General features: G+C 35.3%; 1 protein-coding gene across 2 annotated transcripts in view; it reads left to right on the plus strand.

Annotated features, from left to right (window-relative positions):
- Positions 1–23,299, plus strand: part of NUP155 (nucleoporin 155) — a 31,551-nt gene extending 8,252 nt beyond the window's left edge. The window contains exons 8-36 of one of the 2 annotated variants that reach the window (XM_054651991.2): positions 245–318; positions 624–715; positions 843–940; positions 1,025–1,177; positions 1,465–1,565; positions 2,951–3,121; positions 4,132–4,242; positions 5,120–5,214; positions 6,936–7,024; positions 8,297–8,359; positions 9,327–9,386; positions 9,484–9,634; positions 10,464–10,530; positions 11,307–11,425; positions 11,633–11,736; positions 12,992–13,125; positions 14,859–15,050; positions 15,677–15,815; positions 16,459–16,594; positions 17,018–17,171; positions 17,432–17,536; positions 17,633–17,787; positions 18,216–18,345; positions 18,600–18,713; positions 19,172–19,292; positions 19,744–19,854; positions 20,643–20,779; positions 21,410–21,510; positions 22,731–23,299. In XM_054651991.2, the coding sequence (XP_054507966.2) occupies positions 245–318; positions 624–715; positions 843–940; positions 1,025–1,177; positions 1,465–1,565; positions 2,951–3,121; positions 4,132–4,242; positions 5,120–5,214; positions 6,936–7,024; positions 8,297–8,359; positions 9,327–9,386; positions 9,484–9,634; positions 10,464–10,530; positions 11,307–11,425; positions 11,633–11,736; positions 12,992–13,125; positions 14,859–15,050; positions 15,677–15,815; positions 16,459–16,594; positions 17,018–17,171; positions 17,432–17,536; positions 17,633–17,787; positions 18,216–18,345; positions 18,600–18,713; positions 19,172–19,292; positions 19,744–19,854; positions 20,643–20,779; positions 21,410–21,510; positions 22,731–22,869 (3,416 nt within the window). In that variant the 3' untranslated portion in view covers positions 22,870–23,299. The remainder of the gene's footprint in view (positions 1–244; positions 319–623; positions 716–842; positions 941–1,024; positions 1,178–1,464; positions 1,566–2,950; positions 3,122–4,131; positions 4,243–5,119; positions 5,215–6,935; positions 7,025–8,296; positions 8,360–9,326; positions 9,387–9,483; positions 9,635–10,463; positions 10,531–11,306; positions 11,426–11,632; positions 11,737–12,991; positions 13,126–14,858; positions 15,051–15,676; positions 15,816–16,458; positions 16,595–17,017; positions 17,172–17,431; positions 17,537–17,632; positions 17,788–18,215; positions 18,346–18,599; positions 18,714–19,171; positions 19,293–19,743; positions 19,855–20,642; positions 20,780–21,409; positions 21,511–22,730) is intronic. The other variant, XM_054651992.2, reaches the window with a different exon arrangement.
- The last annotated feature ends 449 nt before the right edge of the window (positions 23,300–23,748 follow it).

Consider the following 23,748-nt stretch of genomic DNA (forward strand, 5'->3'; position numbering starts at 1 on the left):
CATTGTTTAGTGCAAAATGATTTTGAAATTACAGTTTTTTTCTCTGGGATTTTTTTTTATTGTTGGTTTACTAGCAGTTGTGTTAGTTGATTGCTGTTTTAAATCACTTACAGCAGCAGTCCTGTATGAAAGTGCAGTTTTTGTGAACATACAATTCACTATTTTATAGTCATTCTGTCCTAAACTTGCTTTCCCAAGTCCAGTGTTGATTTGCTGGTTCTCCCTTTTTTTCATCTTCCTCCAGATCCTGTAGTTCAAATTGCCATTGACAACTCTCGAAATATCTTGTACACCCGCTCAGAAAAAGGAGTCCTGCAAGTATGTGACTTCTTATGACTCTTTGGTCTGTTATTAATGTGTGTAATAATGTACAGGTACCTCTGTAAGTTTACTTCAATGCCTGAGAATTCTCTGTAGCTAGGTCAGACTCTTACACGTTTTTATCTTTTTGTAGCAATGTGCTTGCTGAAGATTTGAAAAACTTCTTTTCTGAGGAAAGAGTAGCCTCAATTATATATAAGCATAAGTACGAAATAAAAATACAGCTTGAGTTACTTCTTGTTTAGTGAGGCTGAATTTATTAATTCATTCATAAATCACTAAGCCGTGTTATTGAATTGCAGGTTTATGATTTGGGGCAAGATGGTCAAGGAATGACCAGAGTTACTTCTCTTTCACAAAATGCTATTGTTTCTGCTGCAGGGAGCATAGCCAGGTATGTTCATGACAGTTAAAATGTATGAGGCTTCCTTTAAAACCCATAGTTTCACAATACAATTAGGAAGAATCTGCATGTTTCTTTGGATTGAAAGTGTATTGGGTTTTTTTGTTTTATTTTTCAGAACAATTGATCGTTCTGTATTTAAGCCTATTATTCAAATAGCAGTGATTGAAAATTCTGAATCCATAGACTGTCAACTACTAGCAATCACACATGCAGGTAAAAAAGCAATGCTAATTCCACTCTACTTAAACTGATAAATGGTATCTGCACAGTTTGTGACCTTTCTTATCTTTTGTTCAGGTGTCCGACTATATTTTAGTACATCACAATTTAAGCATCCAACAGCTCGTCCTTCCATGTTAACCTTGGTCCATGTCCGTTTGCCACCTGGATTTTCAGCTTCTTCGAATGTAGAGAAGCCTGCAAAGGTTCACAGAGCTCTTTATAGCAAAGGTAGGCAGTGGCACATGGCTCAAATGAGATTATTTTTTGTGTGAGACAGTCACTATTACTTTGATCCCTATAAACATCTATTTTACCTTTTAGATGGCAAATGGTGTTAAAAGTGACCTTTTGAAGTACCATATGACATACAAATCCAGGAGATATTAGTTGCTGTTCAGATTGTATGATAATGACTTAAAGATTGAGTTTTGCTATCTTAGGAATGACCTAATGGGCTTGCATTTAATGCATGATGACTGTTTCTAATATGGACTTACTATTGCTGTTCTTGCTAGGGGTCCTGCTGATGGCAGCTTCAGAAAATGAAGATAATGACATCCTGTGGTGTGTCAATCATGATTCTTTCCCTTTTCAAAAGCCAATGATGGAAACCCAGGTATAAAGCAGACTTCTTTATGATTTTGATGAGATCTAGGTATTAGGTTTTCTTTCCTAATAACAGATGCCTGAATCATACTGTCTGCAAGAAATAAGTAGGTGACAGAAAATTTCATGAGAAGTTTGGAAACTCTACAAAGCTGAATGAGCCTCTTTTAGTAGGGATTCCTACTTCAAGCGTAGTTTTCTAGCTTGATGCAACCTTTATGTCAAAAGCAATTGTCTTAACTTCTAAGACTTGATTTCTAATTAATATATTTGAGAATACTTTTAGTAATGCTGCATATTGTGCACAAGCACAGAAAAACGTGGCCCTTAGTCCATAATGGTGTTGATCAGTATAAAATTTGATTGAGATTTGAAATGTAGATGCTAGAAACTTTGTGATTCCTTATTTAAACGTACATGCCATATCTTCTTTAAAATCCACAAATGATTAATGTCTTCATTATTCCATGGTGGGATGGTTTCTGACTTTAATTTTCCTGATTGTTATGTAAGTGGGTTTGTATGAGAAGTTTGGAGGGGGTTAGTTGCCTTATGTGTCAGTTCAGGGAAAACATATATTTCATCTCTGAAAGACATTTCAAGTCTTCTGCTGAGGTAGAGGAGTGACATGTAACAAAAATAGTGTTACTGAAGAAATATCAGAGTTGGAGTGAATGAAGGGACTATGTAAGTTGAAAGCTTCAAAGTCAGGTTTTGATTAATCTGCTGTTAAATAACTTACAAAGGAATTTTATAGTTGTTTTATATCCCTTCCCGCAAAAACTTAGACGTGAATATCCCAAGAGCCAGCCTCTTTTTTCCCAAGGCATCTGACAGCAACAGCTAGGTTTCCCAAACAAAACTGCAGCCTGTTCTTGAGCAGCAATTCTTTCTGGTTAGCATACATCATTTTCTGGAATGTCTTCACTAGTATATCTCTCTTCCTAAGTTATATTTGAAGTATTGCTGCCAGCTGCAAAGGTCTTGCAAACCTTTTTAATTCAGTTGCAGCTTTTTTTAATTTTTTAAATAAATCTTTTAAATTCATGATGCCTATGGTGCTTAGTTCTGATGTGGTTAGTAGATGGTTGCTGTTTATATTGTAGCAGCCTCACTTTGCAAGTTGTTTTACGTTTAAATGTGAAACAATATCCCAGTCCCCCAAAAGAAGCAATATATCATTCCCTTTCTCCTAAAAGCAGCAGTGTATATATAGCTGTAAATTTGGTGGTAACTTTGTTAGACAGTACAAGAACTTACTTTTATTGGGTTCTTCTGTGTGGGGAGCAGATTCTCTTCTGTGTAATTTTGAATGGTAAATAGTAAAACATTACCACGGATGTGCAAAACACATTTCTGCTACCAAACTGTGGATAATATGTATCTGTTTTTCAGATGACGACCCGTGTTGATGGACATTCCTGGGCTCTTTCTGCTATTGATGAATTTAAAGTTCAGAAGATTGTAACACCGCTAAATAAAGACATTATTCCCATAACTGATTCACCTGTTGTTGTGCAGCAACACATGCTGCCACCTAAGAAGTTTGTTCTGCTTTCAGCCCAAGTGAGTATTACTTTTCTTGACATAGGTTACTAGAGGAATTAAGTATGAAATTGGACCCTGTACATAATTATATTTTGAACATGAAAAGGAATCAGGAAGAAGATTGCTGGAATTATCTGTACCTATTTTAAATTTACTCAAAGGTTTTAGATCAACTTCTTTTATACAGTGTATTAATAGTTTTTGTTGCTCTCCAGAAATCCTTGCAGATACAAATCTGGGAAGTTCCTTTAGCCTTGGTTATGCTCTTGATTATGTGAAATTGGAACAGTCACTGTCTGCTCAGAAAAATAGTTTAAGTAAATATTGTTGGCAATTGAAATTTGAATTAGTAATTTCCTATTTGTCATAGAAAAAGTCCCAGAAAAGGTTTTTTGAGAGGGTTTTAGGAAACAATAAGAAAGAAAAGAAAGAAAAAAAAAGGAAAGTGAGCTTGCCTATTTTTCTGATTATATTTAGCAATATTTTTGGCACTCAATATCTTGACCAATAGGCTATTTAAAATAGTGTTCAAATATTAATGTCTTGCAAACTCTAGACCTGCAAGCTGCATTTGTTCAATAGCAACTGTTTTGTTAATGGCATTAGTTTGGCCCTTTCCAGGAGTTAGTTTGAATGCCGGGAAGGTGATTAATGTGAAGTCTGAATTCATGCCTTGAATTCTTCAAGCATTTTTTCTTTCGAGCAGTTTTCAGGATTTGCAAGGTATACAAAGCCTTTCTTTTCTGCATATACTTGCATATGCAGAATGTAATTCTGTGCATTGTGTTAGGCTAAAAATAGCAAAATTAACTCAGTTCATGGAGAGTTTGTAACCATTGCAGTACTTGCCTGCCTTTCCTTGATTCACTAGTGCTTGGAAACTGGGCTTTGGACACCAGGTCGTTTTTATCCAGTGCTGCAGTGGAGGAAGACTCAGAATGCCAAAGATAAATGTCATGGTGATGGCTGTGTTGTGATGAAACAGAGTAAAGACAACTTTAGCCTAACTTGCTTTGCCGTACTTTTAGGGAAGTGTTATGTTCCATAAACTCAGACCTGTTGATCAGCTGCGGCATCTGCTTGTCAGCAATACAGGTGGAGATGGAGAGGAGATTGAGAGATTTTTCAAGTTGCATCAGGTAAGAGCTTTTCATGTGTTATGAAAAATGAAAGACTTGTCACCTTTTCATTGTTGCTGCAGCCTTCTGGTCAATGTTTAATTAAAGTGATTGGTAAATTTTTCTTTTGTCTACATAAAGCTATATCAGATAGAGAAATAAATTCTCATTTTATGGTATCTAAAAGCAAATGTGTAATTCACTTTCCCTGAAATTCCTATGTCTTTTATGTAGAAGTGTAGTGCACTTCTTACTTTAGAAAGAAGTTCATCTGAGAGCAGGAGAGGAAGAGTTCCTAAAAAAGTTGAATTCCTACCACTACAGGGGAATTTTCTGTTTTGAAGGCCAGTAGAAATGTGTGTAGTTGATTTGGGTATTCTTTTTTATTAGCAGCTTAAGATAAACAAGAAACAAGCAGAAGCATGGTTATTGTGGATTACAATTTTAATATGACAAGTATTGTGTAGTATCTATAGTGAGTGTTCATTGTAATCTATTCTCTTGTGCTTGGAAAGGACATAACTGCTATTGTAACAGCTTATTAGAATATGCAAACACTGATTTTTACAAATGTTTTTTCTTCAAACACAATTGTAATTTATGTTTTTGTGTTTGTAGAAATTGCATGAATCTTAGTCATATTTAAATGTCAGGCATTGTTCCCTACCAGTAGTAGCACTGAGTTTGCAAAAACTGTATAGCAAAATCTTACCTAATACAGTGGAATAACTTGCTAGGATTGACTTTTTGTTTGTAATTCAGAAGAGCTGATTTCCCTGACTTCTAAATAAAATAATGCAGAAAGTATTTACCATTTTAGTTATTGAGGAATGTAACTTCTATACATTTCTTATCAACTTGATATAAGACACCACACTAACATTGTAATATGCTCTAGGAGGATCAGGCCTGTGCCACTTGCCTTATTTTGGCCTGTTCTAATGCTGCATGTGATAGAGAAGTATCTGCCTGGGCTACTCGAGCATTCTTCCGGTAAGTTTTAATTCTGTCCATCATTCTGAATGTTATGCTCAGGATCACAACGGTCACTAAACACACATACAGGCTTTTTAACCTGCTGCCAGTTCAGGGCCTGGTGACTTTTGGTTATAAGTGTTGATGGTTTTGGTGATGTGGTGATGGTTTTGGGTTTCATGGCTCTTTTGTTTTGATTGGTTGGTTACTTTGGCTGTGGTTGTTGCTGTTTAGTTTGGAATGTTTTTTCCAGTACAATTTGAGTGATGAATTACGAGCTTCCATTCTGGAGGATTAAATTCTAACCCATGTATCTCAGGTGCTGCATATCCTTGGTATGGTGCAAATATGTGTATTTTCATTAGCTGCCTTAAAGAAGTTGGTCTATACAGAGAACCACAAAATTGTTTGGGTTGGAAGGGACCTTAAAGATCACTTTGTTTCAAAAACCTTTCTGCCTTGGGCAGGTGTACTACCCACTAGATAATGTTGCTTAAGGCCCCATCTATCCTGGTCTTGAATACTTTAATGAATGGTATATCCTCATTGTCTTTGGCCAGCATCTTTCAGTGCATCACCTACGTCACAGTAAAGAAATTTTTCCTAGTACCAACCTGAATCTCTTTGATCTTTTAGTTTAAAACCATTCTCTCTTGTCCTATCACTGTCTGCTCTTGTAAAAACTTGTTCTCTCTTGATTTTTATAAGACACCCTTTAAGTTGTGGAAGGTGCTATAAGGTCTCCCCAGAGTCTTCTCTCCCATCTGAACAACCCCAGCTCTCAATCTGTCTTCACAGCAGAGCTGCTCCTGCACCCTCATGGTCTTCATGGCCTCATGTGGACCTGCTCCAGAGGGTCCAAAGTCTTTATTGAAGTGAGGACCCCAGAACTGGATGCTGTGAGGTTGTGCATGTGGGGTGTCACAAGGACAGGAGGAAGAGGAGAATGACCTGACCACTCCTCTGTTGATGCAGCCCAGAACAGTGTTGGCTTTTTGGGCAGACTGTTGGTTTATGTCCAGCTCTTCATCCATGAGAACCCCTAAGTTCTAAGTTTCTCCATAGGACTGCCCTCAATGAGTTTTTTTTTTTCCCAGCCTGCTCTGTAGGACAGTGCCGTGACCCAGGTGCAGCACCTTGCACTTGGTCTTGTTGAACCTCATGAGGTTCTTGTGACCTTGCATTGTAGGTTTCTTGGCTGTCCTACAGGGAGAGAAAAGAGTTCTTGGTAAGATACAGCTGTTCAGAGTGATGATAAAATGTGCAGCTTGGAGTGTTGTGTCCCCAAAGATTTAATAGTTCCTTGCCAAAACTTGTGCAGGTGTTAAAGTCAGTGAGCTGTTTTCAGTAGGTTGCGAATTGTTGTTCTTCATTAAATTCAATCACAAAATCTGAGACAAAATGTGGATTGTAACTCTGGAGTTAGCAAGGGAAGACATAGCAAAGTGTTCATGTAACACTACAGGATAGAGATTAATAGAAATTACTTGTGGATGATAGAAAGACAACCATGGGTCATCTCTACTGTGCCCTTCTTTCCACTTCCCTGTAGAAACAAACTTTGAAAGATGCTAAAGCATAAGTCTGACTTAGGAATTTGTAAATTTCTCTTAAAAACTGTTCTGGGATTTTTATTTCCCCTTTTAAAAGAACCCCAGAATTGCTGTTAATTCTCAAAGGCATGAAAATTGAATGGGTTGTGTAGACATGTTGAGAATTTTTGGTTTTGCAAACTTTAGATATGGTGGAGAAGCACAAATGAGATTTCCATCAGCTCTGCCTCCTCCCAGCAACGTTGGACCTATTTTGGGTTCTCCTGTTTCTGCAGGTATGTAGCAAGCATTTCATAATTTTGGTCAGGTTTTTTTCCTTGAACATGTTGTTTTGTCTTCTCACAAGTACTTGTGTTCTTTTTGTGTGAAATAAACTATGTTTTTCACTTACTAGCTAGTTAATGACAAGAGCTTTTTCCATTTCTCTTGAGTGATTTTTTGATTTAGTGAGGGGGTCCTTATCTCAAAGGATGTGTCCATATGTCATATACTCTGTTAAAACACTGTGAAGAGGGTATACATTTGTTACTTCCAGAGTCATTTCACCAGCTCAAGAACAACTTATCAATAATGAATTTCAGATTTCATCAAGCTTAGCTGGTTGCTGTGTAGATATAACAGTATCTTCCTAAATTATCATTACCATGTCTCTACAGATACTGCTTATGAGAAGGAAGAAGAACTTTGATCAAGAAATGAGTTAGTAATTTGGAGTGATTTCTCTCTTTAAAAGCTCTGTCTTAAGCATTTGGTTTCTGCTTCAGTGTTCAGTGCTACCTAAAGAGGAGAAAAATGCTTATTTTTTCTCCTCAAAACTTGGTGCTTCTTGGAGTGAAGGCCTTTTTGTACTTTCAGATTGGCTTAAATTTCTACAATTGCTGTCCCTTAATATGCATTACTCAATTTCAGATTAGAAATTAATGATGATGATTTTGAAATTGTGATTGAAATACTGAATTAAATTAGTTACTTTTTTTATCTAGAACTCATTAGTGTGTTAAATCCTCTTCCTTCATCTGACATATGGCATTCAGTTTTACACGACAGACTTGGGAAATAAACTTGTTTGCCTGGAATTCAAGGAAATTCTGTTTCATTACCATATTTTGACAAGTATCCAAATTCCTAAGTATTGGAGAAAAGTGTGGTGAACTAGGATGAAAAACAGTTAGGAAAAACAGTTGACCCTGTTTTTCAGAATTCTTAACTACTATTAAAACTCTAAAGAGGAATGACTGCTTTAATGAATTGGTGGCATTCCTTTCCAACCCTTTTGTTGTAGAACAGTAACAGTGTGGGCGAGAGCTGAGGCAAGGCATAAGAATATAAAATTGAATCTGAGTCCGAGGGAACAGTAGCTATGGGAAGAACAGGTGCTAGGAGCAGACTAAGAGTGAAATGGCAGGAAGCTCTATAGTCAACAAGCAGACTCATTTTAGGACTAAATGTGTTTTTCCCAAGTCTAAATGTTTGTTTATTTTTGTCGTTCAGTCATAAATGCTTCTTTCAAACCTAGTATCAAAGCGGATGTTTCCATTTTGCTTCAGTAACAGGTCCAGGTGGAAGATGGCACCATTCTTCTCCTACTACTTTCTCGGTTTGCTCAAAGGGTAGAGAACTGTCATGTGAAATTAAGATTCTGGTGTTGTGGATGTCCCATGTGGTGGGTCAGACACTGCTGACAGAAATTCATTCAACCACCTCATAATTTTGCATGTGAAACTAACATAACAATAATGTTAGCATTAAAAGGCCAGGTGCCATTTGCATCTTTTTCCCACTGTTGAAAGTCTAGTCATGCATTTGCATGCTGCTTTTCTGCAATTTTGTGCTTAGCTGTAGCACACATGGCAAGGTGCTCTGAGAATGTATTGGCACTGTGTTATCCTCTGTGCTGTTGTGTGTTGCCAAGTTGAGAGAACTGTAGCAAATTAGGCAAAATTGTATCCTTTGGTAAAAGCCAAATTTTCAGAGTGCCAGGTTTTTTTTACCTTTTCTGTGATACATTACCTTGTTTACTAATGGTATGTGGACATTTTTGTAGATGACCACACATGCTCCTGACATTTTGAGGTTTTAAGTTAGCTATCCAGACTTAATTTACAGGAAGAGGTGAAGTATTCATGGCTGAACTTGAGGCTGTAGACAGTCTCAGACTTAGTGTTTTGAGTTAGCAGTGTTGCTGTAGTGTTTGTACATCTGTCCCACATAAAAACGAAAAGTAATGTTACCAGTGTTCAGCATTCAGAAGGTGAGGAACAGCAAAAAAATATGTGGGCAATATTATATGCAGTGCAGACAACAGATGGTGTGCAATAAATTAACACATGAACGCTAGGAAGAAAATGTTGCTTCAACTGCTCTTGAAGGAAGGAAGTGTATCCCTTTATTTGACTTGTGGAGTGTTGGTTGATGAGAAGTGAGTGCAACTTGATACTTTACTATAAACAAAACATTGCAAGTATTTTATTTAACAACTTTGCTGCTTTTGCACAGATACTTCACGGCGTATATTTAGGAGGGGGCAGTTTTGGATTGTGTTTCACAACCTTACCTTTATTTCTTTTCCCTTCTTAGGTACCCCTTTGACTGTTGATAGTCCATATTCTAATCCTAGCATTTTGACATCTGGGCAAGGTAACACCTTCTTCTCTATTTTTATTTATTAATTTTAAGTTTTTAAGGCCTTTTCATTGGCATTGAAATGAGTAATATTTACCTATTTTCACCCTAGGTATACAACCTCCTGCTATGTCAACTCCCATTTTTCCTCCTGGAAATTCCATGTCTCACCCTAGTACATCCATTAGTGGAATGATGGGTCCCGAGATAGTATTTTCTGGAAGACACAATGGAATTTGCATATACTTTGCCCGGATTATAGGGTGAGGTCTTTGTAGAAAGAGATTCTGTCATTCAATTCGTTCCATAGTTCTTCTTTGCACTAATAGGTGCATGTAGGTGGTGCATTCTATATTAATAGCCTTTAAATTGGAAATTAGTACATTTTAATGTTGTATTTATGTAATACCTGTCTATATAAAATGTTGGTTTTGCATCTCTTTTAATAATAGTATTTTCAGTGAATGCCTAGAGCAGGAAAGTTGCTTAGATACTGAGCCTGCAATCAAGTGCATTAACAGAACTCTGAAGTCTCCAGGTTTATTTTTCAAATCTATGAGTTGTGAGTTTTAGATTCCTTCTGAAGGATGAAACAGAAATGCAGAGGGACTTAAAAGATCAAAGTCCTATATTTAAGTAATTTCTATGTTTAGTCAGAATCAGAAGTCAGAGCAATGAAGTATGACTAAAGATTCTCTTACCTTGGAAGCTGAGCCCTAAACAACCCAAGCAAGAAGAGAGTTCTGCATATATTGGTGATTTGTCTCCATGCTGACTGGGAAATAAATTTTTGTTATGAGACTTGTTTGTTTACACTGTATTTCCAGGAAATTATATTCATCTATAGTATTTGAAAGCATCAAATGTAATTGAATTAAAGTTTTTAGATCTGGAATTTTGCTAATTATTTTTATCTACACTATTGATTACTATACAATGGCTAGTTTTTAGAATATTTAGTTTTCATCCAAAATTAATCCTTTTTTACACTTTTAGCTTCAAAGTTTTGCCATTTCTTTTTCAAGAAATTATACATAGAAGACTAACAAAAATGCTTGGTTAAATAACTTGGTTTTTTTGTTTGTTTTGCAGAAATATTTGGGATGGCAGTATAGTCGTGGAGAGAGTTTTCAAAAGTGGCAATCGAGAAATTGTTGCAGTATGTAAAAGATTATTCTGTGTTCTTTAAAGTTTCTTTTAATATTTAAGTCCTTTTTTAAACTTCCATTCTCAGTTATAAACTGTTTGGTACAAACCAATCGTTTGCCATGTCACTGTTTTCTTAAGTGCTGAGCTCTTAAATGATAATTAGTTGTCCTTTAAAGCTCTGATTTTAAATAATACTTTCTAAGAAACCAAACTAATTTAATCTCTGCTCTTAATTAGCAATGACTGGTTTTCTCCATGTTTACTGATGTCACTTCCTTGATACCCACTTAGGGTTTGTGCATGCTCCCTCCAGACAAACCCTAAAAACAAAATGCTTTAGTGATTTGGTATAGTCACTGCAGTTGTGGAAGGACATAGGCAAATCATGAAATTTTTTTGAACTAACATCTTGCTGTTTCATTTTTTGTCCATGATGAAAATAAAATCTTTTCTGGCAGTGGCTGTTAATAGAATCCAGGGCTCAATCCTTAGAGTTCTAGCTTAGAGTTGGAAGTAGTAAAGCATAGCTGATTTAGTTATTGGGGGCAAAGAAAGTAGCATCTTGAATACTGTATATCTGCAGAGGACTCCTGCCTCTTCACATGTATGCTTCCTCAATGAATGTGATATAATTATGTTGTGTTCCAGTGATCTGTTACTAGCACACAATTTATTTGTTGTACCCTCTTATTTATCTTTTCAGTGATGTTAGCTTAAAACTGAATTTTTTTGGAAAAGAAGTTTGAAAACCCAGCTTTCTGTAAAGAAGTTTGCTTTCTTTTGTAGATAGAAAGCAGTGTTCCATCCCGTATGCTGGAATGTGTACTACAAGAACTAAAAGGTTTACAAGAATTTTTGGATAGAAATTCACAGTTTGCTACAGTAGGAGCACTTGGAAACCCAAGGTATTATTAATTTTGGTAAATTTACATGTGGTATTTAATGTTCCAGCTTTTGAAAAACTACCATAGGTGTTTTGCTGAGTTGAAGTGTTCGTATATTTTCCTGCTGCAACATTCAGATGCTAAAAATGAGTTGGTTACATTCATTTTTAAGGGATTTGGTATTTGTAATCATATTAGTGTTTTTTTGGTTTTTTTTTTAAATTGCAGTTTCAGCACACCAGCCAATCTACAGCAGAGACTTCTGGGTTTTATGCGGCCTGATGGTGGAAGTTCTCAGCAAGTCCAGCAAGAACTCCAAAGGAAATATCATGGTATGTAATTGTTTTTGAACAGGAGGTATCAAGGAATGGTGCATTTGAATGTTGCCTTTCTCACTTTTCTTGTTAAATCATCTGAATAAAAAGGCCTTTTTTACACACACATTTTATATGTTAAATATCATGCCATTGTTTTGCACACTTACCTGTCTCCTTTTTTCCTTCCTAATGTTCTCCATTATGGATAAGTTTGTTTAATCTCCTCACTACAGTACTTAGTAGCTGCACAACCATTTATATTTACAAGATAGCATTTATTAAGCTGTTATTTTATGAGACAAGTGAGCATGATGTCATCTTAAAAAACTACTGTAGTTCAGGTTTCCAAAGGTACAGTCATTGAAATGTCTACAAAACTTTGTTTAGAAATATGAGGTCTGTTACACAGCCCATTTGAATTCTTGTCTTCTTATAGTGCAGCTTCTACCCAGCACTTGCAGGCAAGTTGAGAAATGTTGTTACTGCATATATGGAATTGAGAATGTTAGTGGTCCGTGTGTGTAATCCTGGGCTTTTAATAGTGTAAATGTAAACATTTTCTGTAAGTTACTATGTAGGATTTGGTAGACCTTTAATAATTTTATTTTTATTCTTTATCGAGTTCATCAATGCTTTTAGATTGCCGAATGACACAATGTAATTATTTTTAACCTCATTTGTGAAGTGTAAACACTCAAAAGTAAACATAAATTGTTGCAATTATGTTCTGCCTATGTTATAAGTATGAAAACATCATCCTTTCAGTTTGTATAATACATCTTACCAGATTTAAATGTTGTAGTTTTTGGAGTAGTTGTTGCTTTAAAGATAGTGTAGACAGTATTGACCACAGTTGTAAATGGAAGTGTTTTCTTTACAAGTAAGTACAGGTAATCAAACAAAAGGGAATATGTATGGGTTTAATTTGATTTCTTTTATGTTCAGCAGAAATACATTCATACCTATATTTGAAGCAAAAGTAAAAATTTAAGACTGATGTGTAAATCTAGTGCACAGGAAACCATACTTGTTTTTCAGAGAGTACGATTCCTTTGTTGCATAGTTTAAATAAATGTTAATAGAGGGTTGTTTGTTTTGGGGCAGTGTTAACATGGCATTTATCTCCCAAGAGAGCTAGGCAGCATTAATCAACAATGGAAGAGAAAAAAAGATAGAAAGTTAAGGATATGGTTACCGAAAAACTTCAAAAACTTACATGCTGTTTTGAAACATGTGGAACAGCTCTTGCTGACAGTCTCTTGTTTTTCAGCTGAGGCACAGCTAACTGAGAAGACTTCACTTCAAGGCATCCAGCAGCTTGTTCGCAAGACCTGCCAGGCACTGGCTTTATGGAAGTTGCTATGTGAGCACCAATTCAGTGTTGCTGTAGGTGAGCTTCAGAAGGTAAGATCTGGATAATACAATTTTAATTTGTTTGTACTAATCAGCTGAATTTCTTTTGCTACCTAAGTATTCCCAAGAGACTGTTACTTAAATTAATTGAGAAACATACGAATTTTAAACCACACACAAATTTTTTCATACATGGTCACAAGTGTTTAAGAGACTGACATGTATTGACACAATTACTCAATTTTATGCAATTGGAAGAGTCACTAACAATAAATTGTTCTACTTTTATTGATAATTAATACTGAGTCTCATTTATAAATTACTGGTTTTTTACCTTAAGCACATTCTACAAAATGTTCTGAAAAGAATAGACCAGCATATTCCAGCCAAGTGGAATTCACTCTTTGCCTTAGTCTTGGTGAAAGATGGAAAGCAGTAGGGTAATAGAGTCCTTGCTCTTCTGTGTAAGTAGGGTACCTGAATGTAGCACAGAACAGCTGAGGTTGGGAGGAACCACTGGAGATCACCTGTCCCCTTTGCAGTGGGGGTAATAATCTAATTGATTCTCAAAGCAGGGGCAGCTTACAGGACTGTGTCCAGTAAGAATTTTTATATCTATAAAGGTGAGAACTCCACAGTGTTTCTGAGCAACCTGTTCCAGTGTTGAACCACCTTTAGAGCAAGAAAGATTTCTATTCAGGTGTAATTTCCTTCACTTCAATTTTTTACCATTGTGCAGTGTCCTGTTATTGGTTACCACTGAGTAAAACCTGACTCTGCATTCCTTACACTTTCTCAAAAATATTACTAAGATCCCACATATTGCCCTCTAAGCCTCCAGGCTAAATGATCCCAGTTCTTTCAGGCTCCTGGTTTGTAAAGAAGGAAACTTGTAGAACAAAGGGTACTATTGCTGTGCGCCCTTTGCTGATGTTGAATTCATAGCCAACCATTGAAAAAAGCTATTAATTTGAATACTGGGCATTTTGTCCTAAAATTTGGTAGGGTTATTTGAGAAGTTGTATTTTTTGTTCTCAAAAAGAATTATTTTAAAGCCTTACAGAGGCACAGAAGCTGTTGCTCTTCAGTGTTGCACTGGGGAGCTTTGTGCAACTTTTATTTGTGTTGGACAAGCGGCTAACTAACTGTTTAACAAGTAAAATGTTTTCCTTTGTCTTCAGTAGCTGTAGCTGTATTATCATGCTGTTAGTATCATCTGTCGACACTATACAGACACTACCTATACCCTACTGGCAACTATGTGCACAAATATTCATAATAAACTTTTAAAGATTAGAAACCTCCAGTGTAATTTAATCTTGAAAAGCAAAATGAGTTCAGACCCTGAACTTTCCAAACTCCTGCTTTTATTGAATCTGTCATTTTTATTCTTCTGAATATTAAAAACTTTGACAGTCTCATAGGGTATGCGTTCTGAAAGTGCCCTGTGAAGTAAAAGGAACTGTTAATTCCATTCTTACTGTCAGAGATCTGAAACAGAGGGACATATAGTGAAGATGGTAGAGAAAGTCTGTTAAGGAGTTTTTCACTGTCCTTAGGCATCCAGCAAGGCCTTTAGTAGTAGCCCTTGCTTTATTATTTTTATTTTGCTATAAAATGTGTATTTTAAATAATGTGTTTCTCTGCTGTACATTCTAGTCATTGGAGTTTTGTATCTTTTAATTCTTAGAAACAGTTAATTTTGATGCTGGAACATTCAGACATTTCTAAACAGGGTCAAGTAAAAGATTTGGTCAACTAATAAAATTCTGTCTCATCTTCAGGAGCTTCAAGAACAGCTAAAGGTTACTGCTTTTAAAGACTTGGTGATTAGAGATAGAGAGTTGACTGGAGCACTCATTGCCTCTCTTATAAACTGTTACATCAGAGATAATGCAGCTGTGGATGGAATCATTGCCCATTTGCAAGATATCTGCCCTCTTCTTTATAGCACTGATGATGCTGTGTGTTCAAAGGTAAGTGCACTTTCAGATTTTTACAGCACCCAAACACAACTTGAGAACATACACAAATGAGATACATTGGGCAGCTTGTAAGTCATTATTATGCTCAAGTAGTTTCAGAAGCAGAAGAAGATGAAGTTAAGTTGTGGGCATATTTTCGTCTTTAACTGATTAATGCTGAACATTACACAAAAATTATTTGGTGCATTTGCAGTTATTTTCATAGTCTCTTAACTCTAATCTGATCTCTAATCTTAACTCTGTCTTCTTTATGTTGATAAAATGTTGTCTTATTCCAGTCTTTCTCAGCATAGTATCTTGGTTTTTGTCCATTCCACAGTTTACTGGAATTAGTGACATACAATTGTGTTTAAGAACTTAGGTCTTTGAAGCTTTTTAAATAAATGTGAAACAAGTAACTGGTGAGGAGAGAGCAGGCAACCAGTTGGTTAAGTCTTCAGCTCTTCTAATGTGTTGTAGCCTTTCTGCTGGAAACTTACTGACCAGAGAGTGCATTTGAGAGGATGGTCTTTTCTTCTGTTTCAGCTTTGAAATTAGAATAATAGCTCATTGACAGTATCCATGATCTGTTCATGATGTGCTCGTGTTAATAATTTCCATTTTGTATTTGTTTTTAGGCAAATGAACTTCTTCAGCGATCTCGACAAGCTCAAAGCAAAACAGAAAAAGAGAAGATGCTGAGGGAGTCACTGAAAGAGTACCAGAAGATCAGCAATCAAGTAGACCTTGCTAATGTTTGTGCACAGTACAGGCAGGGTAAGAGCCAGTCACTGATCATGCTGAATAATTTCATGGTGTGCTTTCATGCCATCTTTTCTGTTTGGGTTTTTTTTTTTTTTTTCTGCTAACTTTTTACTCAGTTTTGTAGTTTTTTACGATAAACAATTGCTTAATTAATCTTAAAATTAAAATGTGCCAGCCTTTTCTTTTTTTAAAACCTTTCTAGATTTAACAAGCCAACCAAGAAATCCATTTCTATATTAAAATAGTCCCATGTATTTACTTTATATTGCAGTGTCTATTTGTTTCATATATTTGGCTGAAATATTCCACTAGATTCTATGTAAGCAGGTACCTTTTATACAAAATACACTGTTTGAAAGATGGTTCTGAATCCTAATTAGTGCACTATATCAGTTACATATACATTTAAATTATGTAACAGCTAAGAAATGGGCATCTGCACAGTATTATGTGTTGTGCAGGACATTCTATGCAACTTAGTATCTTAACTTCAAATTTACATATAAATGCCACAGGTGGGAACAAGTGTAGATTTTAAATTATATGGACCAGAGTGAGTAGTGTAGCTTTGCTTGAGAAATGTTTGATGTCACTTACCATTTTGTTGTGAATGTAATACAATAATGAACAGTGATACTTGTTCTGATTTTCCTAGTGCGTTTCTATGAGGGAGTGGTAGAGCTCTCTCTTACAGCAGCTGAAAAGAAAGATCCCCAAGGTCTTGGCCTTCATTTCTATAAAAATGGAGAACCAGAAGAAGATGTTGTTGGACTCCAAGCTTTTCAAGAAAGGCAAGTTTTCAGGATAATTTATGATGATTATATGATATGCTTTATTTCAAGTGACTGGGAAAGTAGCTCTTTTAAACAAGGAATGCAGGGTCATAATAAATAAGCATTTTATGATAAGGGACACAATATAAATATTTTTGCCCATCATGCTCTCCTTGATTATGATTAATATGGCAGCAACTTAATCTGAAATGGGGTAACAGATGCAGAAAACATTGTGATCAGAACACTACAGAAATACTTCTTAAAAAGATGAACAAGAACAAACTAGATTGTGAGATCCAGCTGACAAGAAGCTGACAATATTCTTTAAATCTTAGTAACTGTCTACAAAGGCATACAATAACACACTTGAAAGAATTATTTTATAGACAGTTGCAATGAAAATTATGAGGCTTTTATTTTCTTTTGCTCTGTTTACAGATTGAACAGCTACAAGTGTATCACTGACACCCTTCAAGAGTTGGTGAATCAAAGTAAAGCTGCTCCTCAGTCTCCCAGTGTACCCAAAAAGCCAGGTCCTCCAATGCTGTCATCTGATCCCAATATGTTAAGCAATGAAGAAGCTGGACATCATGTAAGAAACTCACAAAAAAGTCATGACTGCACTCCAGAGAACAGTGTGATTTGAAGGGATCTAGAATTTATTATTTTAATTAAATTGTGGAGTAGTTTAATGAAGTGAAGGTTTGTCATGAATTGGCCTCAGTATCTAGAGCACCCATGGAAATTATGACATGCAAATAATGTGAACCTAAGTATCATCACATGGTTATTCAAGACTTAAAGTAATGTAACCACTTCTTTAATAGCAGTTCTGACCTTTTTTCCCCTTAGTTTGAACAAATGCTAAAGCTGGCTCAGCGTTCAACAGATGAGCTCTTCAGTATTGCACTTTACAATTGGTTGATACAAGCTGACTTGGCAGACAAGCTGTTACAGGTGAGCTTGTCTATACACAGTGAACTGGGAGAGGTAATAATGCTTAGAAGGCAGGGAAGAGCAAGAGTATAACTGTTATCTTTCTGATGTCTTCAGGTTACTGCCCCCTTTTTGGAGCCCTACCTGGTGCGGATGACCAAGATTGACCAAAACAAAGTCCGCTATATGGATTTACTCTGGAGATACTTTGAAAAAAACAGAAATTTTAGTAATGCTGCTAGAGTCTTGGCCAAGTTGGCTGACCTCCATAGGTATGAATTACATGTGCTCTATTGTATATATATTTAGGTAACTAGGGAGAAACTGAAAAAAACAAAATCAAAATATTTTGTGTAAGTACTTTTTAAAAAGGAGGTTTTCTAAAAAAAAAAAAAAAAATAGGTGTGTTAGCTTTAAATCTAGGCAATTACTGGAAATCAGTGATAATGTTTATTTTTCTATTATACATTACTTTACAATGTATTTCCTGTAATTACAACTTATTAAGTGGCCAGTTCTTATTGAGAAGTACACTAGAACTGAGCGTGCAGCAAAAGGGCTATGTGGTTGCATTGTGTCATGCATGATTTAGTAAAATCTGGAAAAGGCACATATTACTTCCCAGAGTCTAGCTAGAATATAACTAACCCTAAAATAATTATATTAAGTACTCATTTTATTATGAATATTTATTTTGCAGCACAGAAATTTCTCTTCAGCAGCGTCTTGAATACATTGCACGTGCCATTTTGAGTGCCAAAAGTTCCACTGCCATATCCTCTTTAGCTGCAGATGGTGAATTCCTACATGAACTAGAAGAGAAAATGGAAGTAAGAGAAAATATTAATCTAAGCTACACTGTAAATGCAATATTTCACTTTGTCTCATTGGCACATAACAGTTTTACTACCAGTTCTGTATAAACGGATTTCTTTGCTTTCATCCTGTAAAGTTAGGCTGATGAAAATAGACTTAATGGTGTAAGCGGCAATATTTCTACATTTAAATAAGCTAAAGTTAATTCTGGGTGTATTTTGATTAAATTAATTCAATCTTGAAATACTGTATTTTCCTCTTAAACAAGGTTGCAAGGATCCAGCTTCAAATACAAGAAACATTACAGCGGCAGTATTCCCATCATTCTTCAGTACAAGATGCAATCTCCCAGCTTGATGCTGAGCTGATGGATATAACAAAGGTGATTAAAATTTCCTTGTGTTAAAGTCCAGTTAATCAAATTTTGAGGAGAAAAAATGTTTTGCAAAGAATGACTAGGAAGAGTAATAGGCAGCTTATCATTCCTGGTCTCAGAATGTCTGTTACCCTGGACTGTAATTTTCTGTACTTTATTAGTAAGATAATACTTTCAATCTTCAGTATTTTAATTTCTTTCACATGTTTATCTTCATTATAACATCTCTTAAATTTCTTACCACACAGAAAAAATTAATGGAAAATTAAGTTTTCATTTCTAATTCATATAAAATTTAGTGTTTTATCTAAGAAATTAAACTAAACGTAGCAAAAAAAATTTTAGTGGTTGATAACAGTTACGTTGCATATTTACTAGTCTTTCAGACAAAATAAGAAACAACTGATTTTTAAGACTTAATTTGATCCTATGTGAAAAGTAAAGCTTGGTAATTTTTCTTCCAGTTGTATGGAGAATTTGCTGACCCTTTTAAGCTCTCGGAGTGTAAGCTTGCAATTATACATTGTGCAGGTCATTCTGATCCTATCTTGGTGCAAACTCTCTGGCAAGAAATCATTGAAAAAGGTAGGTCTTAATAGAGTAGGAGTTCTGATGATCTCTCTCATCCTTTACCATCAGTTAGTAATTCACTCTCTGTTTCTGTTGGTTTTGATTGTTTGGGGGTTTTTCCCCCACCTTGGTTTTTGGGCTCAAGTTTACCATTGTGCTAACATTGATCAGAGATCTAAGGGAAAAGCTATGTGGTAGTGTGTTTGTTGTGGGGTTCTGGAATGTGGTTTTGTTTGTTTGTAGTTTAAGTAGGTTTGCATGGAACTTCACAGAAGCATAAAGACTTAATGTACATGCAAACACACCAGAAAAGGTTGTACTTTTACTTCCATGTGCTGATTTTTTTTGTTGACAAGAGTGTAAGATTTTCATTTATTATTTATAAATTTAGGTGCCTTAGTGTAATTTTGTATAAATGTGGTACTTTTCGTGAAGTTCTCTCTAAGCTTTTTCTTTTCATTTCCAGAGTTGAGCGACAGTGTATCTCTGAGCCCTGCTGACAGAATGCAAGCACTTTGTCTGAAGCTAGCATTGCTTGGAAAGATCTATGCTGGCACACCTCGCTACTTTCCTTTAGGCAAGTTGTTAGCCTGCATAGTAAATAAGCATATGTGTTTGATGGATGAGTTTCAGCTTTTTTTTTTTTACTCTTAGAAAAAGTTTTAAACTAAGAAATGTTTCTCATTTTTTAATCTCAAAAGAAATGGGAAATTAATGAAGTTTAGGTGGCAGCAGCAGTTACTTTTGAATGGCTGTGCAGATCCCATTTTAGAAAGTAGTAAAGTTTGTTTGCATCAAAGCACAAAGTACAAAATGTGTATTTATACATTTAAGATTTTAAGCAAGCACATTTATCTGCTGTCACTTGAAATTCTATATGAGCCATCTGCCATTTGAAGAAGTAGATTCTGAAAATTATTCGGGAGATTTCTGGCTAGTTTTTAAAATTTCTGATTTTCTGATGCTCTATGTTTTGAAAATGTGCTATTATATAAAAATCTGACAAATATATTGTTCAGCAGTAAACCTTATTTTATTTTATAATACTAAAATAATGTGCAACTAACATTAAATATGAACATTTTGTGCTGACCAATACCCTGTTAATTGTTACGGGCACTTAAACAAGGTTCAATAGATTTTCTGGCCATTCTAGCAAAGGTATTCATAGTATGTGTTTTGTGTGGAAACAAAAGTTTCTGAGTTTTTCTCCACAACATAGTTGCAAGGCAAAATGGTAACAAAATACTAAGTATGAGTAATCCTTGCCATGCACTGCTGATAGTAAATTATTTAAATGCCTTTGTTTCATGGACTCCCAGTAACAAGTTGGAATATAAATGTTCCCTCATTTATGTCCTCCAGATTTTCTAGTGCAGTTTCTAGAGCAACAAGTCTGCACTTTGAACTGGGATGTAGGTTTTGTAACATACACCATGCAAGAAATTGGAGTGCCATTGCCAAGGCTGCTTGAAGTGTATGACCAGCTTTTCAAAGCACGGGTAAGGAAAATTGCACAAAATAAAAATTCTGTGTTCAACTATTATCAAGGTCTCTCTTTAATGGGAAACATGAAATAATATAAGGAAGGAAATAACAAAATATACATTCAAAACTTTGCTTTCTTTACTCAAAGACTTTTAAAAAGCTGCATTTTCTCCCTGTGAATAAAATCTGTGGATTTTATTCATTTCAGTACCAGAGCATGATGAGGAAATTTGTAAATTCTTTTAGTTCATCTGGAGCTAGTTTAGGCTGAAATAGGATTAGAATTCTTATGTTGCAGAAGGAACAGCATATATTGAGTATATTAATTTTATTTGTTTCCTAATAATGATTAAAATTTGTTGTATTACTAAATCTCTGATCTATTAATGCAATAAGCAAAGAAGTTTGACTTTGTGGAAATGGAAAACTGAGTTAAATTTATATATATTTACTATGTAATTTAAAATAATGTTTAAATGTAGGCCTAAATATAGATGAAAGTAGAATTCCTATTAATCTAACTTTCTTGATACAATAAGTAAATACTTGCACAGCTGGCAATTCCTGTACACACGATACTTTTTTTTGTCTTGTCTCCTTCATGTTTGTGTCCTTAATATTTTGTGGTTTGTTTTTTCTTTTAGGATCCATATTGGAGTAGAATGAAAAAGCCTTTGCACCTCTTGGAGTGTATTCATGTATTACTGTCAGGATTTGTACAGGATCCAAGCAGAGTACCTATGAGGTAAAAGGATAGTTATATCCTAATGAATAGTGAAACATAAAATATTCTAAAATACTTCACTCTAGCAATTCCCAAAGCTTTTCTTATTTAGGGTGAAATTAATATTTTATTCCTAACACTTGTCATTCAAAACCATTTGGCAGAAACTTGTTGAAGTCTGCCTTCTAAACTACTTCCACAAAGGTAATTTTCGTCACATCACTGAAGATACTTGAGGAACTGAGAGGATTATTTTGTGGTTTTTTGGCAATATACTCTAAGGACTAGTTCAGACAAATCTGTTGCAGTGTGTGAAAGTGGGGGAAAACACAAATTGGGCATTTTTTAATTGAAATAGTGAACTGTTTCATGTACAAATTCTAGAAGCTCTGAGTTACTCTAGGAAAGAGAAAACTAAACATTGGGATGGATCTTCCCCAATTGTTTATAAGAGGTCGATGATGAATCAGTCTTCAAGACTAAAATTCAGCTTAGTTCACACCAGGAAGAAATTTAGGTGTAATAATAGAAAAAGTTTCTAGCGAAAAAGATAGCTAAGTACTTGAAAAAGTTGCCTGCATATCACCTCTAGCTTTTACAATTTTTATTTGAATAGACTATATGAACTTCAGTCAGAACTATCTTGTCTCAAAAACAAAAACCAGAACTAGGCAAAGTCTTGATAACTCTTCTAAACATAGATGTTGCTGATTCTTTTGAAAAATGTACATAAAATATCCCCTGTTCACATACAGTGTACTTCTATCTTTTATCACTTTATTGGTCTTTTATGGTTGGTTGATTTAAATACTCTATTAGAACTTCAGTGAATGCTGTCTGATTTTAATACTTCTTTCAATAATACATAAATTGAGATTTAATTATAATTTATGACATTTTAACTGCTATCTACATTAATAACTTATAGATTGACTATAATAATATCTAAAGTAGTATCTAAATATTTCACATTGCTATAAACTGTATCATGCTTTTAAAGTATTTAATATCAGATAAATAGTAATGAGTCATTTATTTTCCCATTATGCCGTAGTCACAGGCATTAGATTTCAAAAATAAATTTCTCTTAATGAGTAGTTAAATACTTAGAAGTAGCTGACAGATGTCTTACTGGTACACTATTCCATTGCAACTCAAAGAATTCTCATGTTCTAGTTCAGATGAATTCTGAGATACAGGATTAAAAAGGAGCTCATTGTTATTCTGTGTTTTGTTTGCAGGCGACGATTCACAAATGTTTGCTTGGATGCTGTTAGTTGCTACCTGGTTGAACTTCAGTCCATGAGCCCTACACTAATGGTGCAGACTACTATTGGGAATTTTAAATCTCTACAGGCCAAGTTAGAAAGGCTTCACTGATTGAGTAATACAAGAACAGAATCATTAGTGCAGGTAATAGAAACTGAAATAAAGGCTCCAATGTTGGCACTGAATTACAAATGAACAAATCCTCAGAAAGAAAATCTTGAGAGAGTTTTCTCCTGCCATGGTTATCAAATGTGTGGCCGGTATTCATGGGCTTCCTAAAAGTATCTACAAATTGTAGAATGTAAATGTGACAAATGGAGTTTCTTTTACTTTTACTACTACTAGGTTTTTTAACGATAGAAAGCTTTTTTTTATACTGTTGAAATAAAATACATTGTGTGATCTTTGCCATGGGGATAAAAATATTTCAAAAATATTTTCTTTTTCTTTGTTTTAAATAATGGGGAAAAGCAAATTATTTCCCCTATTCCATCTTAATTTGTTGTATCTGTTAAAATCAAATAAAGAAGTCAAAAAATGACTTCTGTCTATTTTTATTACATGCACATAAACACCAAATTGTATTCACACCTAGAATCCCCTCCCTCCCCTGCTGCCCACAGGGCTCTGGATGCATCCCAGGACAGGTTTGGCTCTCTGGGCTGTGAGTGCCATGACTGGGGCATGTCCAGCTTCTCACCCACATCTCACACAGATGTGTGGGGGACCATCTAAAAGGCTTTACAGAAGTCCAGACAAATACCATCTGTATCCCTTCATTTGTCCACTGTTGGAGTCACTCAAGCACGAAGGTTACCAGGTTGATCAGGCAAGGTTACCCTTGGTGAAGCTGTGCTGGTTGTCCCAAATCACCTCTCTGTCCTCCAGGTGCCTCAGCACAATTTCTAGGAGAACCTGTTTCATGATCTTCCCAGGCATAGAGAGGAGGTTGACAGGTTAGTAGTTCCCAAGGTTGTTCTTTCTTCTCTT

Source organism: Agelaius phoeniceus, chromosome Z (assembly GCF_051311805.1).
Source record: "Agelaius phoeniceus isolate bAgePho1 chromosome Z, bAgePho1.hap1, whole genome shotgun sequence".
Taxonomy (NCBI): Eukaryota; Metazoa; Chordata; class Aves; order Passeriformes; family Icteridae; genus Agelaius; species Agelaius phoeniceus.